The 22,012-nt window shown below is 51.8% G+C and overlaps 1 protein-coding gene across 8 annotated transcripts in view; it reads left to right on the top strand.

Annotated features, from left to right (window-relative positions):
- Nucleotides 1-19,126, top strand: part of NADK (NAD kinase) — a 35,930-nt gene extending 16,804 nt beyond the window's left edge. For 5 of the 8 annotated variants that reach the window (XM_064281096.1, XM_023552150.2, XM_010593176.3 and 2 more), the window contains exons 2-12: nt 6,079-6,297; nt 8,273-8,356; nt 12,845-12,974; nt 13,303-13,411; nt 13,565-13,650; nt 14,980-15,082; nt 15,441-15,589; nt 15,856-15,955; nt 16,085-16,242; nt 16,731-16,813; nt 17,606-19,126. In XM_064281096.1, the coding sequence (XP_064137166.1) occupies nt 6,079-6,297; nt 8,273-8,356; nt 12,845-12,974; nt 13,303-13,411; nt 13,565-13,650; nt 14,980-15,082; nt 15,441-15,589; nt 15,856-15,955; nt 16,085-16,242; nt 16,731-16,813; nt 17,606-17,774 (1,390 nt within the window). In that variant the 3' untranslated portion in view covers nt 17,775-19,126. The remainder of the gene's footprint in view (nt 1-6,078; nt 6,298-8,272; nt 8,357-12,844; nt 12,975-13,302; nt 13,412-13,564; nt 13,651-14,979; nt 15,083-15,440; nt 15,590-15,855; nt 15,956-16,084; nt 16,243-16,730; nt 16,814-17,605) is intronic. The other 3 variants (XM_064281097.1, XM_064281099.1, XM_064281098.1) reach the window with 3 other exon arrangements.
- Nucleotides 19,127-22,012: the final 2,886 nt, after the last annotated feature.

Genomic DNA, 22,012 nt, shown 5'->3' with positions numbered 1-22,012 from the left:
TGTGACCTATTATATAATTGATTTTCTTATGTTGAACTACCCTTGCATGGCTGGAATAAATCTCACTTGGTCATGCTCTATAATCCTTTTAGTATGCTGTTGGATTTTGCTCAATAGTGTTCTTTCAGTATTTTTACGTCTATATTAAGGATTTTGGTTGGTCGTTTCCTTGTGGTGTCTTTATCTGGCTTTGGTATCAGGGTAGTGGCAGTCTTATAGAATGAATTGGGAAGTATTTCCTCCTCTATTTTATGGAAGAGTTTGAGAAGAATTGACGCTAATTCTTCTTTAAATGTTTAGTAGAATTCACCGGTGAAGCCATCTGATCCTGGACACTTCTTTGTTGAAAGGTTTTAGATTACTGAATCGATCTCTTCCCTTGTTATAGGTGTGTTGAGATTTTCTATTTCTTCTTGAGTTAATTTAGGTAGTTTATGGTGTTTCTAGGAATTTATCCATTTCATCTACATTATCTAGTTTGTTGGTGTCTTAGTTTCCTATTGCTGCTATCATAAAAATACCACAATTGGGTGGTTTTAATGGACAGAAATTTATTTTCTCATAATTTAGGATGCTAGAAGTCCAAATTGAGGGCACTGGCTTTCGCGTATGGCTTTCTCTGTCCGCTGTGGGGGAATATACTTGTCTCAGCTTCTCTAGCATTTTTCTTGGAGTTCCTTGGAGATCTCCACATGGCATCTGTCTTTCCCCCATTCCTGCTTGCTTGTTTCTGTGTCCAGTCTGCTCCTTTTATATCTCAAAAGTGATTTGGTTTTTTAAGACACACCCTACACTGACATGACCTCGTTAACATAACAAAGAAAACTCTTTCCAAATGAGATTATATCCACAGGTATAAAAAAAACCAAAAGCAAACCTTTTGCTGTAGAGTCGATTCCGACTCAAAAGTAACCCTCTAGGGCAGAGTAGAACTGCTCCATAGGGTTTCCAGTGAGCTCCTGGTGGTTTTGAACTGCTGACCTTTTGATTAGCAGCTGAACTCTTAACCACTACGTGACCAGGATTTCCATCCGCAGGTAGGGTTAGTATTCCAACACATATTTGGAGGGGAACACAGTTCAACCCATAACATTTGGCATACAATTTTCTATAGTATTCTGTTACAATTCTTTTAGTTTCTATAAGGTTGACAGTAACGTCACCACTTTTACTTCCACTTTTCGTTAATAGTGTCTTCTCTCTTTTTTTCCCTTCGTCATTGTAGCTAGTGGTTTGTCAATTTTCTTGGTATTTTCAAAGAACCTACTTTTGATTTTGTTGATTCTCTTTTGTTTTGTTCTCTATTTTGTTTATCCCTGCTCTAGTCTTTATTATTTCCTTTCTTCTGGTTGTATCGGGCGTCCTTTACTCTTCCTTTTCTAGTCTCTCAAGTTGTGAAGTTAGGTTATTGATTTGGGCTCTCTATTCTTTTCAGTGTAGGTATTTACAGCTGTAAATTTCCCATAGGATTTGGCATGTTGTGCTTTCATTTTCATTCATCTCTTAAGTGTTTTCTGATTTCCCGTTGATTGTCTAATGGTGCGTTTGATTTCCACGTTTCTATGAAATTTTCAGCTTTCTTTCTATTACTGATTTTTAGTTTTATTCAACAATATTCAGAGAAGATAACTTCATATGATTTCAGTCTTTTTAAATTTGAGACTGGTTTTGTGACCTAATACGTGGTCTCCTGGAGAATGATCCATGTGCACTAGAGAAGAATAGACATCTTGTGGTAGTTAAGTGAAGGTTCCCGAACTGTTTGGTGAAAAGATTATCCTTTCCCTGTTGAATTACCTTCGCATCTTGTCAAAAATCTATTGACCATATTTCGAGCAACTAGGCTAGGAGAGAAAAAAAAGCTATCCAAATCAGGAAGGAGGAAGTAGAACTCTCCCTATTTGCAGATGACATGATCCTATACTTAGGAAACCACAAACATTCTACAGGAAAGCCATCAGAACTAATAAATGAATTCAGCAGAGGGTCAGAGTACGAATTCAGCATGCAAAAATAAGTCAGGTTTCTGTACGTCAGCAATGAGCAATCTGAAAAGGAAATTAAGGAAACATTACCATTTACAGTAACATCTAAAAGAATGAAGTACCTAGCAATAAATTTAAACAGGAAGGTGAAAGACTTGTATACAGACTTATAAAACATCACTAAAAGAAATTAAAGAAGACCTAAATAAATGGAAGGACATTCCATGTTTGTAGATTGGAAGACTTAATATACTTAAGATGTCAGTACCACCCAAAACAATCTATAAATTCAACGTAATACTAATCAAAATTCCAAAACCTTCTTTGGAGAAATGGAAAAGCCAGTCCTTAAATTTATATGGAAAGGCAAGGGACCCTGAATAGCTTAAAGCAAACTTGACAAAGAAGGAGAAAAAAGGAGGAGGATTTACACTTCCTGATTTCACACATACGACAAAGCTACAGTAATTAAAACAGCCTGGTACTAGTATAGCGAGCCCTGGTTGCCCAGTGGTTAAAGCAGTCAGCTGCTAACTGAAAGGTCAGTGGTTGGAAACCACCAGCAGCTCCACGGGATAAAGATGTGGCAGTCTGGTTCCGTAGAGATTTATAGCCTTGGAAACGCTATGGGGTCCCTATGAGTCAGAATTGACTTGATGGCAGTGGGTTTTTGGGTGATACCGGTATAATAATATAGACATATAGACCAATGGAATAGAATTGAAAGTGCAGAAATAAGCCCATACATCTATGGTCAGCTGATTTTCAACAAGAGTGTTAAGCCTGTCCAATGGGGAAGGAAGAGTCTCTTCAATAAGTGGTACTGGGAAAACTGGATCTCTACATTCAGAAGAATGAATCAAGATCCATGCCTCAGGTGATACACAAAAACCAACTCAGGGTAGATCAAGGACCTAAATGTGAAAACTAAAACCTTAAAATTCTTAGGAGAAAATCGAGGGGTAAGGGTGACAACAAAAGCCCAAGCAGCAGAAACTAAATAGATGGGACCTTACAATAATTAAATACTTTTATTCACCAAAGAACTTTATCAACAAAGTGAAAAGACAACCTATAAATTTTTGGGAACCAGATAGGAGATAAGAGCCTAATATCCAAAATATACGTGAAACTTCTACAATCTAACAACAAAAAGCCAAACAACCCAATCAAAAAATAGGCAAAGGATTTGAACAGACAGTTCACCAAAGAGGATATTAAGTGGCCAACAAGCACATGAAGAGATGCTCAACATCACTAGCCATTAGGGAGATGCATATCAAACCACTATGAGCTATCACCCCCTTTAGAATGGCAATGATTAAAAAAACAACAACAACAGCTGTTGGTGAAGTTGTGGAGAAACTGGAGCTCTCATCCCTTGCTGTTAAAATAGTACAGCCATTGTGGAAAACAGTTTTGTAGTTCCTCAAAAAGTTGAACATAGAACAACCAAGTGACCCAGCAATCTCAATTCTAGGTATATACCCGGAAGAAGTGAAGGCAGGAGTACAAACAGAAACCTATACACACGTATTAACTGCAGCACTTTTCACAATAGCCAAAAAGTGGAAATAGCCGCCACTGAGGTGATCTTATGCTTCCTTTGCTCATTCATGTCGTGAATTTTATTAAAATCACTGGGTCACGCATGGCATATTGATCTTTTAGTGCTGCTGGATTCTATTCACTTTGTGCAGGATTTTTTACGTCCAAGCCCATAAGTAAGTAGCCAGGAATGTTTTATTCCATTTCACTCCTTTTGGCAGGTTTTGGGGGTCAGGATTGTGCTGGCCAAGGAGCAGCCTCAGTGACCATGTCTCAAAGCAGTGAGTCATTGGCCTCAGGCTGCTCATGTGCCATCTGCATGCTCACTCCCTGGGCCCACACTGACAGATGTCTTGGAAAAGCATTCTTTTTATCTTGAGTTTTCAGGTTCACTAGTGTTGTTTCTTTACTCCCTCGATCTAAGCAAGTGGTTTATTTGTTTCTCCAAACCCTGCTCTTAACTTTAGTCACCACGTGCACTTTTCTTAGTCACTTTCCCCAGTACTGACATCTGCCTCCGTTCTGTTGTTTCTTCTGCTTTTCTTAGGCTTATTTGTTTTTCTAGCTTCATTGAGTGATTGCTTAGTTCATTAACTTTCATTCTCTGGTTTCTTGTAACAGGGCCCTGTAGGCTTTGCTGTTGTGTGGATTCTATATGTGAATGTTGTTTATTTCAGAGATGACCCTAAAATTTATTTGTGGCAGAATCTATAGAACATGAAATTTTCCATACCAGCCGTTTTAAGTGTACAATTCAGTGACATTAAATACGTTCACAGGGTTGGGCAACCATCACCACTATTTCCAAAACTTTTCGTCACCCCGGACAGACACTTAGCACCCATTAAGCAATAGCTCCCATTTCCCCCTTCCCCCAGCACCTAGTAACCTCTAATCTACTTTCTGTTTCTGTGCGTTTCTCTATTCCGGACGTTTCCTATAAATGGAATCATACACTCTGTGACCATTTGTGTCTGGCTTTTTTCACTCAGCATAATGTTTTCAAGGTCCATGTTGTAACATTACTCCTTTTTTTAAAAATTGTTTTTCTCTTGTTTGTTTGTTGTGGTGAAAACAGACACACCAACACAGCTTCCACATTTACAGCTCAGTGACATTGATTACATTTTTAATGTGTGCCACCACTGTAGCTGTCCTCATCCAAAACGTTCTACCACAATTAACATAAACTAAATGCATCGTTTCTCTTTATGGCTGAATAATATTCCATTGTATGGATGGACCACATTTTGCTTATCCATTCGTCTGTTGATGGACACTTGGGTCATTTCCGCCTTTTGGCTGTTGTGAGTTGTGCTGCAGTGCGCAGTGGTGTACACGAATCTGTTTGAGTCCCTACTTTCAGTGCTTTTGGGGTATATACCCAGGAGTAGAATTGTGAACTCATGATATTTCTGTGTTAAACTTTTTGAGGAACCGCCAAACTATTTTCCACAGCAGCTGCGCCATTTTATATTCCTACCAGCGATGGACGAGGGTTTCGATTTCTCCACATCCCATTTTTCTGATAATAGCCATCCTTGTATGTATGAAGTGGTAATTAATTGCGGTTTTGATCTGCATTTCCCTAATGAATAATGATATTGCACACCCTTCATGTGCTTACTGCCCACTTATATATCACCTTTGAAGAAATGTCACTTCAAGTCCTTTGCCCATTTTTAATTGGGTTCTTTAATCTTTTTGTTGTTGAGTTGTAGGAGTTCTTTATATATTCTGGATTCAACACACTTATCAGATACACAATTTCTAAATATTTTCTTATGTCATTCTGTAGGCTGTCTTCACTGTGTTGATCTTAATGTTGGTTTTGACATCGATTTTGATCCTTAAGTTGGTTAGGAGAAGGTTCTAAAATTCCCAGTGGTTGGAGGATTGTTTTCTTTGTACTTATTTATTTTTCTGGTTTTACTGTACTGTGGTCAGAACATGAGGTTCTCTACCTTGGCTACTCTTTGGAATTTGAAGTTTTCTTTGAGGCTTAGTAGGTCAGCTTTGGTCAATGTTTCATAGGTGCTGGATTAAAAATGTTGACTCTGTTTGCAGGATGTGGAATCCGGTATTTATTTGTTGCCACAGACTTGTTAGCTCTACCTATTCTGCGCTTCTGTGTTTATTTTGGTCTTCCCTCTCTGTCAAGGACCAAGAGGTGTTTAATGACTTACAGGTGTGTTTCTACCTGGTGGACAAGCCGTATTGTCTATAGCGTGACTGTGTTTTGATCTTGCTGTTTGGCCACAAGGGTGCTTGCTTCTGGGTGTGGCCCTCCCGTGGCAGGTAGCCCCTTTGTCCTGATTTGTGATAGCTCTGGCCCAGTGGTTTGTCTTGTTCTTTGACTTTTGGCTCCTCTGGAGTGATTCAGAAACCACAGGTAGACTTTGGAGTCCTCAAAGGTTTTTTGGTGAATTGAACTTTAGCCGTTTTTCTTGTTGAAGTGTGTGTGTGTGTGTGTGTGTGTGTGTGTGTGTGTGTGTGTGGTTAGATATCTGTGTTTATTCACTTGGCTTTGTTTCAATGAATTCAGGCATCTGTGTTTCTCTGCCCAACATCCTCACTCACTGGCTGTGGCCATGGAGCAGGAGAAGAACAGCCTGAGCAGAGAGCTGAGCCCGGACCTGGCCCCGTACCACTGCACGGCATGCCATGGGGATGAGGACTGGAGCCACAGCCACCCTATCCGGGGCCGGGCCAAATCCCGCAGCCTCTCTGCCTCCCCTGCCCTGGGGAGCACCAAGGAGTTCAGGTGCGATGGGCCACCCTGTCTTTGATTTCATTATATAATTAGTACTGTCACCAAGAATTTTTTCAAGTAATGTATATCTCTGCATGTAAATGTTGATGAATGTGATATCTGTCTCAGAGGTGGGGCTGGGGTGCTGTCCATGTGGGAATGGAGAGGTGGGCCTGTTGTCCTGAGAGGAGGGAGCGAGAGACCCATGGGGGGTCTGTGGGACACTGGGAGTGTACACTCCCAGATGGGCTGTCACCGTGTAACTGCCTAGCGGGAGCCCACACTGACTTGATGTGAGACCAAAGCCATTATAATCAGGACATGCTCTGTGCCCTGAGTGTGCTTTGCTCTATGGAAGCTGTATGGCTCAAGGACATCACCTTTGGAATCCTGCTCTCTCTGAGAGTCCAGGGTCTGATGGGTGGGGTGGTATGAGGAGTCACGTCGGGTCTACCGGGGTGCAGGAATGGGTGGGTGGGCAGGCTGAAGGGTAAGTTGGGTTAGCATGGGTGCGGGATGCATGAGCCGGGTGAGGGATCACAGCAGGTCCACCGAGGGGTTGGGGTAGCAGCTGCAGAAGTCTCATGTCCCTCTGTTCTCTGCAGAGGTGGCCGCACACCCTCTCATATGCTGGGACAGGCTTATGGGCGAGCTGCTCCCTCCTGGCCCAGGCTGCCCTGTGGCCACTCTGCAAGTCATGGTGGGGATAACAGTGTGAGAGCGAGGCCGGGCCCAGGGCTGGGGCTGCACTGGGGTATCCTCTGACCGCAGGTCCATAACGTATGGGTTAGGAGGAAGTGCGAGGGGTGCCCCTATGTCCCCAGAACAAGGGCCATATCTGGGAAATGCCAGTGGTGGGTCCTGCTTTGGTAGAAAGTTGTTTAAAGAGTGAGCGGTCTCCGCATGTGGGAGGGAGAGCCACATGGCCCCTCACTTACTGGGGGGCTGCAGAGCCTCTGACCGTGTGCTTAGCGGCCCAAGTGCATCTCCCCGGGTGTGTTGTCATGCCAGGTTTCATTTCATTTCCTCCTCCTCCTTCAGGCCACCTCAGGGCAGTGGTGGCATTTTCTTGGCAGAGTTACTTTCGGTTCTGGGTTTGGGTTTGTTCTTGGCATATCACGTTTCTATTCGAGGACATGGACCAGACAGTCACAGCTTGGTGGACACGTCCGGCAGCCTGTCCTGAGGGAAGGGGGTAGACCATCAGACCCCACGTGGGGAAGCGCATTGTTCTCTGTACGCCCCAGAGTGCGTTTCCAGGCGTCTTTGAGGTTCCTGATTAGAGTTCTTATTAAACAAGCCTCGTAGTTCTTCATCCAGAAGCCCCGCTGTGTGGCCTGCGACCCCACATGGACAGTGGGAGTAACCTGGGGTCACCATGTCATGGGAGCTGGGGAAGGAGCCTGAGGGTTACTGTGTCACAGAGGCTCCTTGGCCGTGGCAGCCCCCGGTTTTGTTAATCAGGTTTGTTGGGTCACTGGGCAGTTATTGGAAAATCACCCATTCAACTGTATCTTTCTTATTGGCAGAGCAGACGTTTTTGCTAGATTTTAATCTAGGTTGTTTGGGGGCTGTTTCTAAGGTCCTGATTCCCAAGCGTAGATCGAGGGTTAGGCCTCACATAGAACCGCTGAGACACTTTTCACGAATTCAGAACTCAGGCTTCACCCCAGGTCTCGTCCCTATGGTCTGGGCAGCCAGAACCTACCTCCCTTTGGGTGTCACTGTCCTAAGGAGCCGCCCAGCTTCCTGGTCTCTGGTGCATCTCAGGACCGCTGCTGGGCTTTCATAGTATGCGGCAGTGAGTGCTACAGGCACACCCGGCGGGCAGGTGGAACCTTCTGGACCTCGCATGGAATGCAGGCAACAACAGGGCTGAAACTATTGGAAGTAAAATATTCTCTAGGTTCTGTCTGTGGCTGTCCTTAGCGTCCTGCCCTCGCGCTGCCCTCCTTCTCGCTGACTCTCACCTGCCCTCTCCCCACAGGAGGACCCGCTCCCTGCACGGGCCATGCCCAGTGACCACTTTTGGACCAAAGGCCTGTGTGCTGCAGAACCCGCAGACCATCATGTAAGTGCGGGGTGGGGGCAGGGGGCCCCTTTTCAGGCATGACCGCCATCATGGCAAGAGACCAGTCCTCAGCATGAGGTGTGCTGCCTCATAACCAGGCCTCAAGTGCGTGTCAGAGGGAGGTGTGGGGGGATATGGGGGACTTGGGGGGCCCTGTCGGTGTGTGACTGCTGTGATGGTGAGAGATCTGACCCTCAGCATGAGGTGTACTGCCTCATAATCGGCCTCTGAGTACGCGGGCACTGAGCAGGGAATGGCACATGTACCTGCAGACACAAGGGTGCCACATCCCAGCCGTGCCATGGGCCCAGCAGGCAGGATGGCCCTCAGCAGGAGAAGCTCCAGTTTATGTTATTTTAGCTGTGAATTGCTTTGGGGGAAGCCGACAGTGCCCCAGACCAGCACACTTGGTGGCCAGCTATGTTTCTCGTCTGATTATTTCAGAACTGCAGACACAACACTTGTCAGTTTTCTTCTCGTCTCATTTTTCTTGTTTAGGAAGTCTCCCACCTTGCTGCTATCAGGTGCCATCTAAGTGGCCAGGGGCGTTGCACCAGATGGCCCCAGGGACCCCACTCCCCTTGTGTGTGTCTGTCCAGGGCTTTGCCTCTGAAAGAGGCTCTAAAACTGAGGTGGCCTGTGCTGCCAGCTCACTCAGCTTCTGATCGTCAGGGGCTCTGCCACCCACTCCTTGTGCAGCTGAGCCTGGTGTTGGGTAGCCTCAAGGGGGCGTGCACCCCATCCCCATGTCCTGTCCTGCACTCTGCGTGGGTCTCCTGGTGTGTGTTTCACAGGGACAAGAACATATTCTTACGTGACTGCCTAATGTTTGAAAGGTTAAAATTCCACCTCAGGCTCAGCCTTTGGGGACAGTGGGACATACCTTATTCTAAAAGGATCGATCACGTGGCAGCCTACCTGCTCAGGTGAGGCCTCAGGGCTGCGGCTTTATGGCCCCACACATCACAGCACATCCGCGCCACAGAGACGTGACATGCTTACCGTGATTGTGAAGGGAAGAAGAGTGATTCCTGCGCGTCAGATTCATGAAGGAGTAGGTCGTTGTATCACCTCCCTTAACAGGAGGCCCTGCTGCTCCCGGCTGCACAGTGACACATGGTGTCCTCATCCCCAGACAGCAGGGTCACGGCAGGGTGGGTGGAGGCCTTGCCCCCTCAGTCAGGACTCCCCAAACAGGCCCCACATGGCAGGGCACACCCTCACCGCCCGGGCTGTCCACGGAGCCACTTTGCAAATTGTGAAGTGGTGACCACATCCGTCCCAGTATTGACGATGTCTCGTCCACCCTTGCCCGTCAGCACGGGTGGCTGCTTTGTGGCCAACTTTGTTGAGGTGTTGCCTACGCAGATGCTGCGGGTAAGGTGGTAGAGCCTGGTGGCCTTGGGCTGCTGCCGGCCGTGGCTGGGGCTTTCCTGCAGAATTTCAGACTGGACTTGGCCAGAACTGAGCTGCCCCACCACCACATTGTCTAGTTACTTCTGCAGACGTAGTCGGGGTGGTGCCTGGCCTCTCCTTTGCCCGCCCCTCCCCACCCAGTAGCCAAGCCTGTCCTTTTGACCCCAAAACCCATCCCCAAGCCCTATAACAGCATTGTCCACTGCGGCCCCTCGGGCATCCCCACCAGGAGCTCTGTGCACAGCAGCCACAATTTGAAGAATCCAGTCAAGGCACAGCCACACCTTATGTGCCCCACAGAGTCCTGGGGGCTCAGAGCAGGGTCCTGCCTGCCAGTTCCTGCTGCCCCACCTCCCCGTGCTCCCCAGCAGTGCACACCAGGCTCAGACTGGCCTCAGCCTGGTGCTGGCCACTCCTCGGCTGAGGCTCCTCCCAGTCTTCCTCTTGTCGTTTGTGTCTTAACCAAGTGTCACTGTGAAAGGGGCTCCTGGCCGCCTGGCCTTAACTGGCCTTGACTGTACTGCGGCTCTTTGTTGTTTTCTGTCTCTGTCTGCTGCCCGATGAGGGCTTGTCAGGGCACGCTCAGAGCCCCTGATGAACCTTCCATGCCAGGGGCTCAGGACGCGTTTGAGTAGGGGCGCTCCTGGGCTGTCAGCTTTCTCTACCCACAAGCCCCCGCAAATCTACAGGTTGCCGTGGCGACCGCTGTGGGAGCCAGGACTATCTGTGGGATCAGAGTCCCCTAGGGATGCAGGGGCAACTCTTTGTTCCCCTGTCTCTGCAGCCCCTTCTCAGGGCCTGTGCAGGGCAGGAGCTTAATTCCGTGTTTAACTTTTCCCCTAACGTTCACAAGTAAGACATTGTCAGAGAGGTAATGGCAAGGGCCTTCACTGACTGAGATTTTTACCGTGAACATGTAGTTTATATTGGGTTCATACGTGTGAAATTGCCGTCTTGTGTGGCTCAGCCCCATGCTGACAAGGGCTACAGGTGTGATGCCCTCATGGCCCAGGTTCCTCTCTAGAGGGGCCACATCCACTGTGCCAGCTTGGTGCCCTCATGGCCTAGGATCCTGCCTGGCTACAGGTGACCCAGCAGGAAGTGGAATAACTGGTTTGTGGTCACACAGGACTGACACTCAGGCCTGAGCAGGGGGACAGCTGGGAGCCTTGGGGTTGGCTGGCCCTGCTCGAAGGGCAGGGGAGGGACAGTCAGTGTGAGGCGAAGGGGCTATCCAGAGCCAGTTAGAGTTACTTGCTGCCTGAGGCCAGTGACAAGTGTCCGACTTGTTGGGCAACGGGTGCTTCCACCTGACTGTGGCCCAGGAGCTCCTCCCACAGCAAGCCGATTCCGTGGGCCAGGACTGGCCACCAGATGGGCGGTCACTTCGGTTTTCTGTGCTTCTGGGAAAGTGCTAGAAGGCACTGTCGAGAGCAGCTGGAAGAGAAGACACTTCAGCCTGCACCTCTCACCCAGGCATGTAGCCCACACTCAGGGCTCCTCTCTGGGTGCTGGTTTGTTGGGGGCGCCACGCCAAAGGAGCCAGGTCAAAGGTCTCTGTGAGCTTGTGTATGGAGGCAGTCTTGAGGCTGTCTCTCTTGGCCCTGAAAGGTAATCTTGAGGCCTTTTTAAGTAGGAGATTAAGTAAGAGGGCCATATATAATAAACAGTGAGATGCCTAAGCAAGTTTGCTTTGTGGATGTTTCATTTGCAGAAGCTCCTTGGATGGGGCCGGCTCAGTTGTGCTCTGTTTTTGGTTTGTAGATGCAAAAGTTAGGTCTGCAGTGGGGAGTGTCCCTGTGGTGGGCTTGGGTCACATTCCTGTGGTTCAGTACAGCATGGCCACTTGCTGCTGGCACCCTGCAGCCTTCTAGGAGCAGGAGGCTCCTTGTCAGCAGCTGAGATCCGGGGGGCTGGCGACAAGGCTCCCAGAGGAGGCAGCGGCTGAGGTGTCATTGGCCAGGCCCACCCAGGTGGGGTGAGTGCACCTGTGCCCTCTACCAACACCAACGGTGTGTGGAGTTGTCATATTTTGGGGTCTGCTGTCCCTGGTGAGGTGTCATTTTGAGCAGGTTTCTCAGCTTGGGGGCTTTTATTGGAGAGGGAAACCTTTTTGCTGGGCTTACACTGCAGTTTTAGAAGCTGTTTCCCAACAATCCGAGAGGAGGAAGTATGGAAGCTGAGGTGCTTGCAGCTCGGCTCTGGCCCTTAGCAGCCCTGACCGCCAGCTGATGCAGCAGAGATGGACCTGCAGGAGTCAGTGTCGCCCACCAGGCAGGTCCCGGGGTGTTCTAGGGCTGAGTAGGGTGGGCTCTGCCTTGGGAGGAACACCCCAGCTCCCAGCGCCATGCTTCCACCTCACAGCCCAAGTCAGAACACTGCGGAAACCTCTGGAAATTGCCCTTAGGTAGGGCAAAAGCTGACTTTAAACAAGGTGCTTTTCACTTTTCAAGTTACCGGTGAGTAGGTGGTTCTCCTAAAGGTGAGGATGGGACTGGCCACTTGCACCCCATGCAAGTCAGTGGGACACACGGGTCTGCAGGGGTCCTGGGTGGCGGAGCTCCAGAGTTGGGGGGTTGGGAGTGGCCATGGGAGGAGGCATCCTCTGCTGGCTCTGGGCAAGGTGAGGGCGCAGCTTGGCCCAAAATCAGGGCTCTTGTTCCCAAGGTGGTAGGTTCATTAGGAACCGAAACCAGCACCTATAACGATGAGGGTATGGGGGGGTCTGTGGAGGTTCTGGGTTCATGGCCTGGGGCTCAGAGACTGTGAGGGACAGCCAAGCAGGGCTTTCCGGTAGAAGCAACGGGAAGGATGCCATCTGGATCGAATGGGGCAGTCAGCCTTGTTTGTAAATCGGGGTATCTTCAAATCTGCCAGCCAGTGCTGGAGCTGGGACCAGTGAGCGGGCCTGGCAAAAGTACAACAGCCAGGGCACGACCACGGCACAGATGAAACCCGCAGACCGATGGCCTTGAGTGTGTGTTTTAGGGTGTTTAACCCTTTCCATGTCTCGTGCCCTTGTCCTGGAGAGGAGGCTGCGTGTGGAGTGACCCCCCTCTCCTCCCCACAAAGGCACATCCAGGACCCTGCGAGCCAGAGGCTGACGTGGAACAAGGCTCCAAAGAGCGTCCTTGTTGTCAAAAAGATCCGCGACGCCAGCCTGCTGCAGCCCTTCAAGGAGCTCTGTGTGTACCTCATGGAGGTGAGCCCAGGCAGGGTGCTTTTGCCTGTACCCCACTAACCTGCACCCCCTCTGGGAGAGCGAGGCATGGGGAGGCCTCAGTCTGCCCGGGCCGGGAGCCCTTAAAGTCAGAACAAGCATCACAGAGCCTCCAACAGGACCTACAGGGCATAAGTCTGTATGTGAAATGAGCAAATTGAAATCTACCTGTGGCCACAAAGAGGAATCATTGTTACCTTGCATGTTAGTGTTAAAAAGAGGCTTAGGAAAGCCCCCGTGCCCTAAACTGGGATTTGTTGGTGGGGCCTGCTGGGCCTCCAGAAGAGCCTCAGGCACATTTTGCTTCTAGGAGAACAACATGATTGTGTATGTGGAAAAGAAAGTTCTGGAAGACCCCGCTATCGTGAGTGATGAGAACTTCGGACCAGTAAAGAAGAAATTCTGCACTTTCAGAGAAGGTGAGTTTCTGTTCTCTGTCACATGGTTTATAGACAGGACCCTATATCTGATGGAAGCTTCCAGCATACCTCCCAGTCATTGGCGCTGGCCATACTGCAGCTCTCGACCAAGGGTAACGTGAGGGCTTTTGTTTCCTTTTGTTTTTTTTCCAGATTATGATGACATTTCCAATCAAATCGACTTCATCATCTGCCTGGGTGGAGATGGGACCCTCCTGTACGCCTCCTCCCTCTTCCAGGTGACGTGTGAGACCAGCACATTTGTAGTTCAGTCAGTGCAGCGTAGGGAGGTGCTTTCAGAGTGTGACGTTCATCTTCTTCCCATCTCAGCTTCATGCCACAGAGATGAGGCACTGTAGGGTGTTCTTGCCGTGATGCGGACTGACTTGCTAAAGTTCACTTGGTGGTAGAGAGATGTGCAGATAATCCTGTGCAGAATGGTCTGCCACTGTGCCCACTCCTGTCCTTGCCAGGGCACAGGCTGCATTGGGAGCACAGGCAGGGGCATGTGAGTGCGAGGCCCAGACCGGAGACATCCAAGAAGGGTGGCTGCAGATCCAGGCAGAGGACGGGAGGGGCTGCGAGTGGGACCCATGGAGGTACCACAGAGGGTCTGGAAGGAAGCCCAGGGTCATCTAAGGCCACCCCTGAGGGACCCAGACTACAGTGCTCTGGAGGGTCCCATGGGAAGCAGAGAAAAGCAAGATGAGGCCAGCGGGGCAGGCGCCTCAGGGGACCTGTGGACTGGTCGCTGGGGGTGGGCTGAGGTGTTAGAGCGCTGGGAGGTGGGATACCACGGCCCACATGCCACCAGCCTGGCTTCACCTCACTTGCTGCGTCCAGTGCTGTCCTTCTGCCCAGGGCCTGCCTCTGAGCTGTTGCCACCCTAGGTGTCTGCTCCCTGACAGCCACATCCTTGGCCGATCCAGCTGTCCTCTTGTCACTGTCACACAGCCACCTCTTTGCTGTCCTCAGTCCTTAGCCCAGCAGTCTCTCATGGGGGGTGACAGCTGCCTGTTGCAGCAGAGCCCTGCCAAGGCCCCCCTACCCCCCTACCTGGCCACGTACGTGTTGCCTGCCACATCCATGCCATGCTGCCTCCTCTTCCAGAGCCCATGGTTGGCTTCCCACAGCCAGATGTCACTGTTTCCTCACTGGCCCCTTCCTGTCCTGCCGGCCAGTTCGTTAAGGGGTCCTGCTGGTTCTGTGTGTTCTCTGGGCCTCCCCACTACCCCCTCCTCCAGCCTCCTTCCAGCCCAGCCTGGACCCTGCTACCTAGTTCCTGACCTCAGGCACAGTCACCCCACGTCATCTCAGCCTCTTTGGGCTCATGGGACCCCACCCTCCCGAGTCTACCCGCAGGCCCTGAATAGCCTTCCTGGTGTGTCTGCTGGGACCCCCCAGCTCTTGGGCACAGCTCCCCCACCCCCACAGATCCTCACGGTGATGCCCACTCTCCAGTAGAGCCAGGGAGCCTGGCCCCAACCCACGTTGCATCTGGGCAGTCCAGGCAGCCTGTGTGGCCTCTGGCAGACCAAGTCCTGAGTGCTTGTCTCGTCCGCCCACAGGGCAGTGTGCCCCCTGTCATGGCCTTCCACCTCGGCTCCCTGGGCTTCCTGACCCCCTTCAACTTTGAGAACTTCCAGTCCCAAGTTACTCAGGTGATAGAGGGTGAGTCGGGATATTCTGGAACCGATACCCAGCCCCAGATGAGATTGCCCTCTCAGTGGGTTTTTGGTGTTTGTTTTTCTTTTTTAATGACACATAGAGCAACATTTAAATTTCAAAAATCAGAGATTTCCAAATTCTGAATGGTTCAAACGTTTCTACTAGCACATTGAAACATGTCAACAGATCACAGGCTAGAGCTGCCGTGAAGACATGTTCTGTATGGTAGATGGGAATAATTTTTCTGTAGAAGGCACAGAGACATTGCTGTCAGTTGGGGCAAAGCAGGGTCCCTGTTCGGGCGAGGTCTCCGCCTGCTCTGTGGGGCCACCTGTCTTCAGCCAGCTTTCTGGCTTTCTAGGGAATGCAGCCATCATCCTCCGGAGCCGGCTCAAAGTTGGGGTTGTGAAGGAGCTCAGGGGGAAGAAGGCAGTGGCTCCAAATGGGGTCAGAGAGAACGGCACACTGGCCCCGGACGCTGAGGTCGGGAAGCAGGTCATGCAGTACCAGGTCTGTAGGCATGTGGGGTGACCTTCGGCTGGGGATCCCCCACATAGAGAAGCCCTCCTGTCTTCCTGGGAGAGTCCCTGAGAGATTAAGCCCCCATCCTGGGAGGTTGTGACTGTGCCTCCCATAATGCCCGTTGGAAATGCCCTGTGCAGGTGGCCATCTCTGCGGCCGGTGTTGGGTGGGGTATGTCGGTGCCCTCCCCTTGGCAACACCATGTGCTGTGTCCTGCTGTTCTCTGAGTACATGTGGCCCCTCTGTGCCCCCAGGTCCTGAACGAGGTGGTGATTGACAGAGGCCCTTCTTCCTACCTCTCCAACGTGGACGTCTACCTGGATGGACACCTCATCACCACAGTGCAAGGTGATGGTGAGTAGGATGGGCCCCTGCTTGCCTAACTTTTTGCACCCAGAGAAGACAGCCAGGCCTGGCGGGGCTGTGGGAGACTGGAGGGGCAACCTGGTAGGTGGCCACGCTGAGACCTCCATGTCCCAGCAGGCGTGATCGTGTCCACCCCGACTGGAAGCACAGCGTATGCGGCTGCGGCCGGGGCCTCCATGATCCACCCCAACGTCCCAGCCATCATGATCACCCCCATTTGCCCACACTCACTGTCCTTCCGGCCCATTGTGGTCCCTGCCGGAGTGGAGCTCAAGGTGAGCATGGCTCCTGCTGTCCCCATGAATGGCGGGGGGGTCAGCCATGCCAGTGAGAACCCACTAGGCTTGTTGCTCGCATCTGCACTGCCTCCACACACCTCTCGCAGCCGTTACACCACGCCTCTTCCCCCCACCTCTCATGGGATACCTTTTGGGTCGTATCTACCTGGCCTGGCGGGTGGGGCCTGCCCTTGAGTCACGAGTGCAGTTCCCTCCTTCATATGGCCCTGGCTGTGCATGGAGCCTCTCCTCAGCCAGTTCTCTGAGCTCAGGGCTGGCCAGGGTGAAAGGTCACCAGTGGGAAATGGGCATCAGAATGAGGATCCCACCTTGTGGGTTGAGAGCCTCCCAGAGAGTGCGAGTCCTTTGGACCTACCAGAATCCCCGGCCGCACGCGGGAGGGTGGGTGCCACCCTGAGACCAACTGAAGCTCCATGTCTGCTGTGCCTCCATGCCACGGCCATGCATCTTCTGTTTGCTCCCAGATCACGCTGTCCCCAGAAGCCAGGAACACTGTATGGGTTTCCTTTGATGGACGGAAGAGACAGGAGATCGGCCATGGGGACAGGTATGTGGGCCAGGACTGGTTAGGAAGCCAGGAACAAAGGGATAGGGAAGGCTTGGGCACCCTGACTGCAGTGCCCTGCCAACCCACTTGCACACTCCATCGTAATCCTGTCCTGCAGAGGGTCCGCCCACTGCTCCCCGTTCTCCACTGCCCCAGGAATGCCCACAGGGGCAGCCGGTCTGTGTGCCCTTCCAGGGATGTTCCTGGAGGTGAAGGCCCCTTCCCGCCTGTCCCACCCCCCGCCACTGCAGGGTTTGTATTGGGAAGCCTGGTGCCCAGCATGGCTGCAGGGGAAAGGCCAGTAGAGAGCACAGTGCCAAGCTGGCTAGAGATCCCATCCCCGCTTCCAGGTCCTGCACTTGTCCGCTCCTTCCTGCTGGGCCCCAGCCACCGGGGACCTTTGAGGTGCTGGTCACCATCCTGGGTCATCCCCTCCTGTCCCCTGGGTAGAGGCAGGCAGACCACGGCGCTCTGTCCTGGGAGGTGCAGAGGTGTACCCACTGAGTGCCTGCCCTGGGTCTGGCCAGCGGGGACAGGCTGAAGGACATGGTTGACCGTGGAGCCCCTCACTCAGGGGTCAGAGGATGGGGCAGCGGGTGGTGTGAGCAGGGTGAGGGCGTTACAGGCTCGAGCAGGTTCCCGCCATCCAGAGCTCTCTTCCTGGGAAGCAGGCTATCAGGGCAGACTGAGGCCGGTGGGAACAAGCTTGTGGCCTGCAGCTCAGCTGCTGCTTGGCCAGCTCAGGGAAGTGCTCGGGCTGACCTGGCTGCACCGCATCTCTCCCTGCCCCAGTATCAGCATCACCACCTCCTGCTACCCACTGCCCTCCATCTGCGTCCAAGACCCGGTGAGAGACTGGTTTGAGAGCCTGGCCCAGTGTCTGCACTGGAATGTACGCAAGAAGCAGACCCACTTCACAGAGGAGGAAGACGATGAGGAGGGTGAGGAGGTGCAGGGCTAGGCTTCGCAGCGCCCACCTTCCAGACTTGTGAGACGGACAGTGCGACCCTCCCAGCATCTGCGTCTTTGTTTCCTTCCTTCCACCTGCCCCTTGGGAACAGCCCTCTGTGTATCTGGGTGTGTTCTAGGATGTCGCGGCCCCAGATCATGTCCTTCCCACTGTGGCCAAAGGAAGAATGGGAACCTACCTTTTTTCAGCCAAATCATCTGTTTTTAGCATAAATTTGATTATTTTTTGCATTTCTAAACAAGCAAAGTGAGGCACAGGTGGGGTTGCCACATGCACACACGTGCTGGCCATGTTTGAGCTGGCCGTGTCTGAGCCGTGACCCCGGGTCAGGGGCTGTGTATTGGCGCCGTTATCACACGCACATCCTTAAACCGGGGCCACTCACTTCTTTGAAGCTCCATGTCAGGAAGCATCCATAAATCAGTATATTGAAATTCAGAGGAGCAGGCTGAGTCACCTGTCCTTCGATGTGGAAATATATGTCTCACAGCCAAATGTCTTCCTTTAGCCACAATGCTTCCCCTTGTTCCAGAGACTTTTCCCTGGAAGCGCTTCCAGAGAAACCCTTGGGCACTTTGCCACTTGATTGATGGTGGGGGCTGGTGAGGCTGCTAGGTTTGCTCCAGTTTCTGGAGATGGTTGGGAGGGTTCCACCGCCCAGCTCAGGGCTGTGCCCACCGACCTCACTGAAGTTTCTGTCCCCAAGACTGTGGATTGTTTCCTCATCCTGCTTCAGGCCAGTGTCTTTGAGCCCCGTGCCGAGGTCTCTATCCCCAAGATTGTGGGGTGTTGCCTCTTCCTGCTTCAGGCTGGCGTCTGTGGGCCCAGCAAGCCTGGCACAGGGCCGGAGGAGTGGAGGCTGGGCCAGAGCCCACGCACATTCCTACACACAGGCCGGCACCTTCCGCACCGGGAGATATTTTAACCCTGTATATACTTTTTAGAGATTCTTTTAAACTTTCTGAAGTGCTTATGTACATATTTTATTGTACACACTTTTGTGAAGATTTAAAAGGTAGGGGACTATCCTGCTCTGAAGCAAAGCCTGGTTCCCTGTTTACATTGTCCTGTGTGGTGCTGCCCGCAGGGACCATTCCGTGTGGAGTCACGTGGTCACGTCGGCTTGGTGGTACTGGGCAGGAGGTTGGGAGTTGAGTTGGCGAGGCATTTCTACTTCGCAGTTGTAACGAGCAGGCTGAGTGGATTCATTCATGATTAAGATGGCAGCTGTGCTGTGACTGAGTGCCGACCCTGCCTCTTCTCATCTGAGCTCACAGATAAACCTTCATTCCAGCGGTCACTGCACCTGTCAGCAGCAAGGGTGCTGGGCCGCCTCCTGGTCAGGTAGGGAGCAAGGGAGAGAGAGTGTGCACACAGGTGTCAGGCGGCCCGGCTCGAGGGCAGCCGATGGTCGGTGCAGCCTCACTGGCTTCCAGAAGGCCGTTTGGTTCAGAGTACCCATGCCTGTGCGCCTTGCTCCGAGAGTTGCACTTTTGTGTGTTAAGTGGACAGAACAGGAGGGTGTGCGCCTGCCCTTCTGTGTCCAAGCTGAGTTAGGCAGGGCCGCTATCGTGGCCCCTCCTCTGGCAGATTGGAGCCGAGCTCCGCAAGCAGAGAGGTGTGAGTGCATCCAGAGATGCCACTGCAGGGCCCCTCAGTGTTTGTGACCTCAGGGTGCCCCATCCCCTCCCTCCACCTGCCCTTCAGGAACCTGGGACCACTGGGCAGTATAGGGCCGGCTCCAGGGCCACAGTGCTGCTGAGCCAGGGGCCCACCCTCATCCTCCTTGGCCTGCACACCCACGCCCGTGTGGGTCTCGCACCCTGTGAGGCAATGCTTGGAACAGCCGAGGTGGGGGGAGTCCCGGAACCTCCAGGCCTTTAACTCCAGGAGAGAGAGGGGTTTGGAATTCCAGTCACTCAGACAAAAAAGTAAGCATCAACCAAGGCGCAAAGCAGCATGATATTAGAATGATCTAGAACACTTTGGATTTTTGAAGTGAATTCTTAGTATTTCATATTGTTAATATCTTGAAGATTTATTAAATGTTGTTGAAAGCCTTATTACTATTTTCAGATACTTTGAATAAACAGACTTGTAAAAAAAAGCTGGGTTGTGTGACGGCTTCTTTTTGGCTCTGCGGCTGGCACAGAGACAGGAGGTGAGCGCTGGGGCCTCTGGAGTTGGCAACACCACCAGGGCAAGATGGGGCGCAAAGAAAGGATGGCCCTGAGCACCCAGCCTCTGCCTTCCAGCCCTACACAGGTCCCTTAGGACCACCACTGCCAAGGAGCCCACCCAGAAGGGGGAAGGCGCCGGGCCCAGTGAATGAAACCTGCTCCCGAGACAGGTGCAGGTGGTTGTCAGGGGAGGTGGAGCCCAGGCAACAAGCAGGTTCTTCAGAGGGAAGCAGCCTTGAGCCACATCACCCTCCAGGAGGCTCGCCCCCACCCCCCATGCTGTAGCACCCCACAGCCCCCGGAGGGCTCACTCCCTAAGGCTGCACTGGTGTCTCTGGCCTCACCTGGACCTATGCCATTCTGGATCCAGGAGACCAAGGGGGGCATGTCAGAACTCCACTTTCTGACAAAAGACCAAGGTTCCTGTCCCAGCCCCTCCCATGGCACCCTCGACAGGTCCCTACCTGGGCTGCACTCCAGGCCCATCTGAGTCAGCTGAGTCAGGATTGTAATTCCATCAGCAAAGTCCCTTCATAGCAGATGAAATAATGGGAGAGGGCAAAGCTTGGGCCTACCCCAGAAGTCCAGGACAGTTTCTCTGACTCTTGGTGCCCCAGTGCCCCATGGCATAGGAGTGGGTGGGACCCAGTCCTAAAGCACAGCTTCTCCCCTCCTGCCTTGTGGCCCTACCCACCCCACCACCAGCCTTCTATCAGCACCACCCCATTAGATTTAATTAGGGGGCACAAGCCCCAAGACATAAGCACGCCGTCCACGACAGCTGGAACAAGGGGCTTGGCGTGGCTTCTCTTCCAGGGGCCAGGTGCCAGGAACACTATGGCACTTGGTGGCACCGGCACCGGCTCACTCTGGATGGCTCTGGGCGGCCCCTGCTTAGTCTGCTGCCCCACCTGCTGGGACACCTCCTTGCTGTCCTCCGTGGCCCCTGGGGACTTGGGCTCCTCAGAGCCCTCAGGTCTCACACTCCCAGCCAACTGAAGCCATCATCATCGGAACTCAGGGCTGGAGCCCAGACTGGTGACACAGGCCAGAGAGAGAGGACAGAGGAACTAGGGGTCTGGGCAGTACTGAAGAAGAAGATGGAGTAGAACCTGACCTTCAGTGTAACCCACACTGCACAGGACAGAAGGGCCAAGTGGGGAAGGATGAGGCCCTGCCCTCCCCTGAGAGGGCCCGGGTCAGCAACTTAAGTAGGGTAGGAGGCAGGGGACCAGGTGGGGTTCTCTGCAGAGTCCACAGTGATGACTCAGCAGGTGTGGGCTGGGCTGGGCAGGGTGTGAGCGCAGCTCCAAGAGGCCACAATCCTTTTATCAGCCGATTTCCTCCTTCACAAGGACTGTTTCTAAATGGATTCTGAGCTATACCAGATGCCAGTCTACACTGGAGTTACCCGCTTCACCGGATGCCAGTCTACACCGGGGTTTCCAGCTATAATGGATACCAGTCTACACCGTGGTTCCTAGCTACACCGGATGCCAGTCTGCACTGGGATTCCTGGCTACACCGGTTTCTAGTCTACTCTGGGTTCCACTGAGTTCCCAGTGATCAGGGATGAAATCAAAACAGAGGCAACAGACCTATTTGTAACATGACTGAGCTAACTCTATGAGCCCAGTGTAACCTTTCCCTCAAACTCTACCTTTGTTGCCTAGGAACCAACCTCCTCTATTGTTGTTAGGTAAATAAGTTTCTTTGTGTCAGGCTAAAGAATGTGAATACCTCATGGAAGCTCATTAGTTCCCTGATGAAAACTCCAATCTCCTCTGAAGATTGACACTCTAAGCAAGGTAACTTTTAAGGGATCACTCCTGAAAATTGTCATGTCATTGGTTTGTAACCAACATGAAGCCCCCTCTTGACCACATGTCTTTCAGTTATGTGTTTTAGCCAAAGTACTCATGTAACCAATAATGTCAAAGATTAGGCTTTACTTTGTCTTGCCTTTGACCTCAATCGCTGTAAACCAGAGTATTGTGTTTTGTACTTCCTCCGGCCCTATAACGTGTCCCTGCCATCGGGATTCCTGTG

This window comes from Loxodonta africana, chromosome 3 (assembly GCF_030014295.1).
Source record: "Loxodonta africana isolate mLoxAfr1 chromosome 3, mLoxAfr1.hap2, whole genome shotgun sequence".
NCBI classification, from domain to species: domain Eukaryota; kingdom Metazoa; phylum Chordata; class Mammalia; order Proboscidea; family Elephantidae; genus Loxodonta; species Loxodonta africana.
This window is presented reverse-complemented; position numbering and strand designations above follow the sequence as displayed.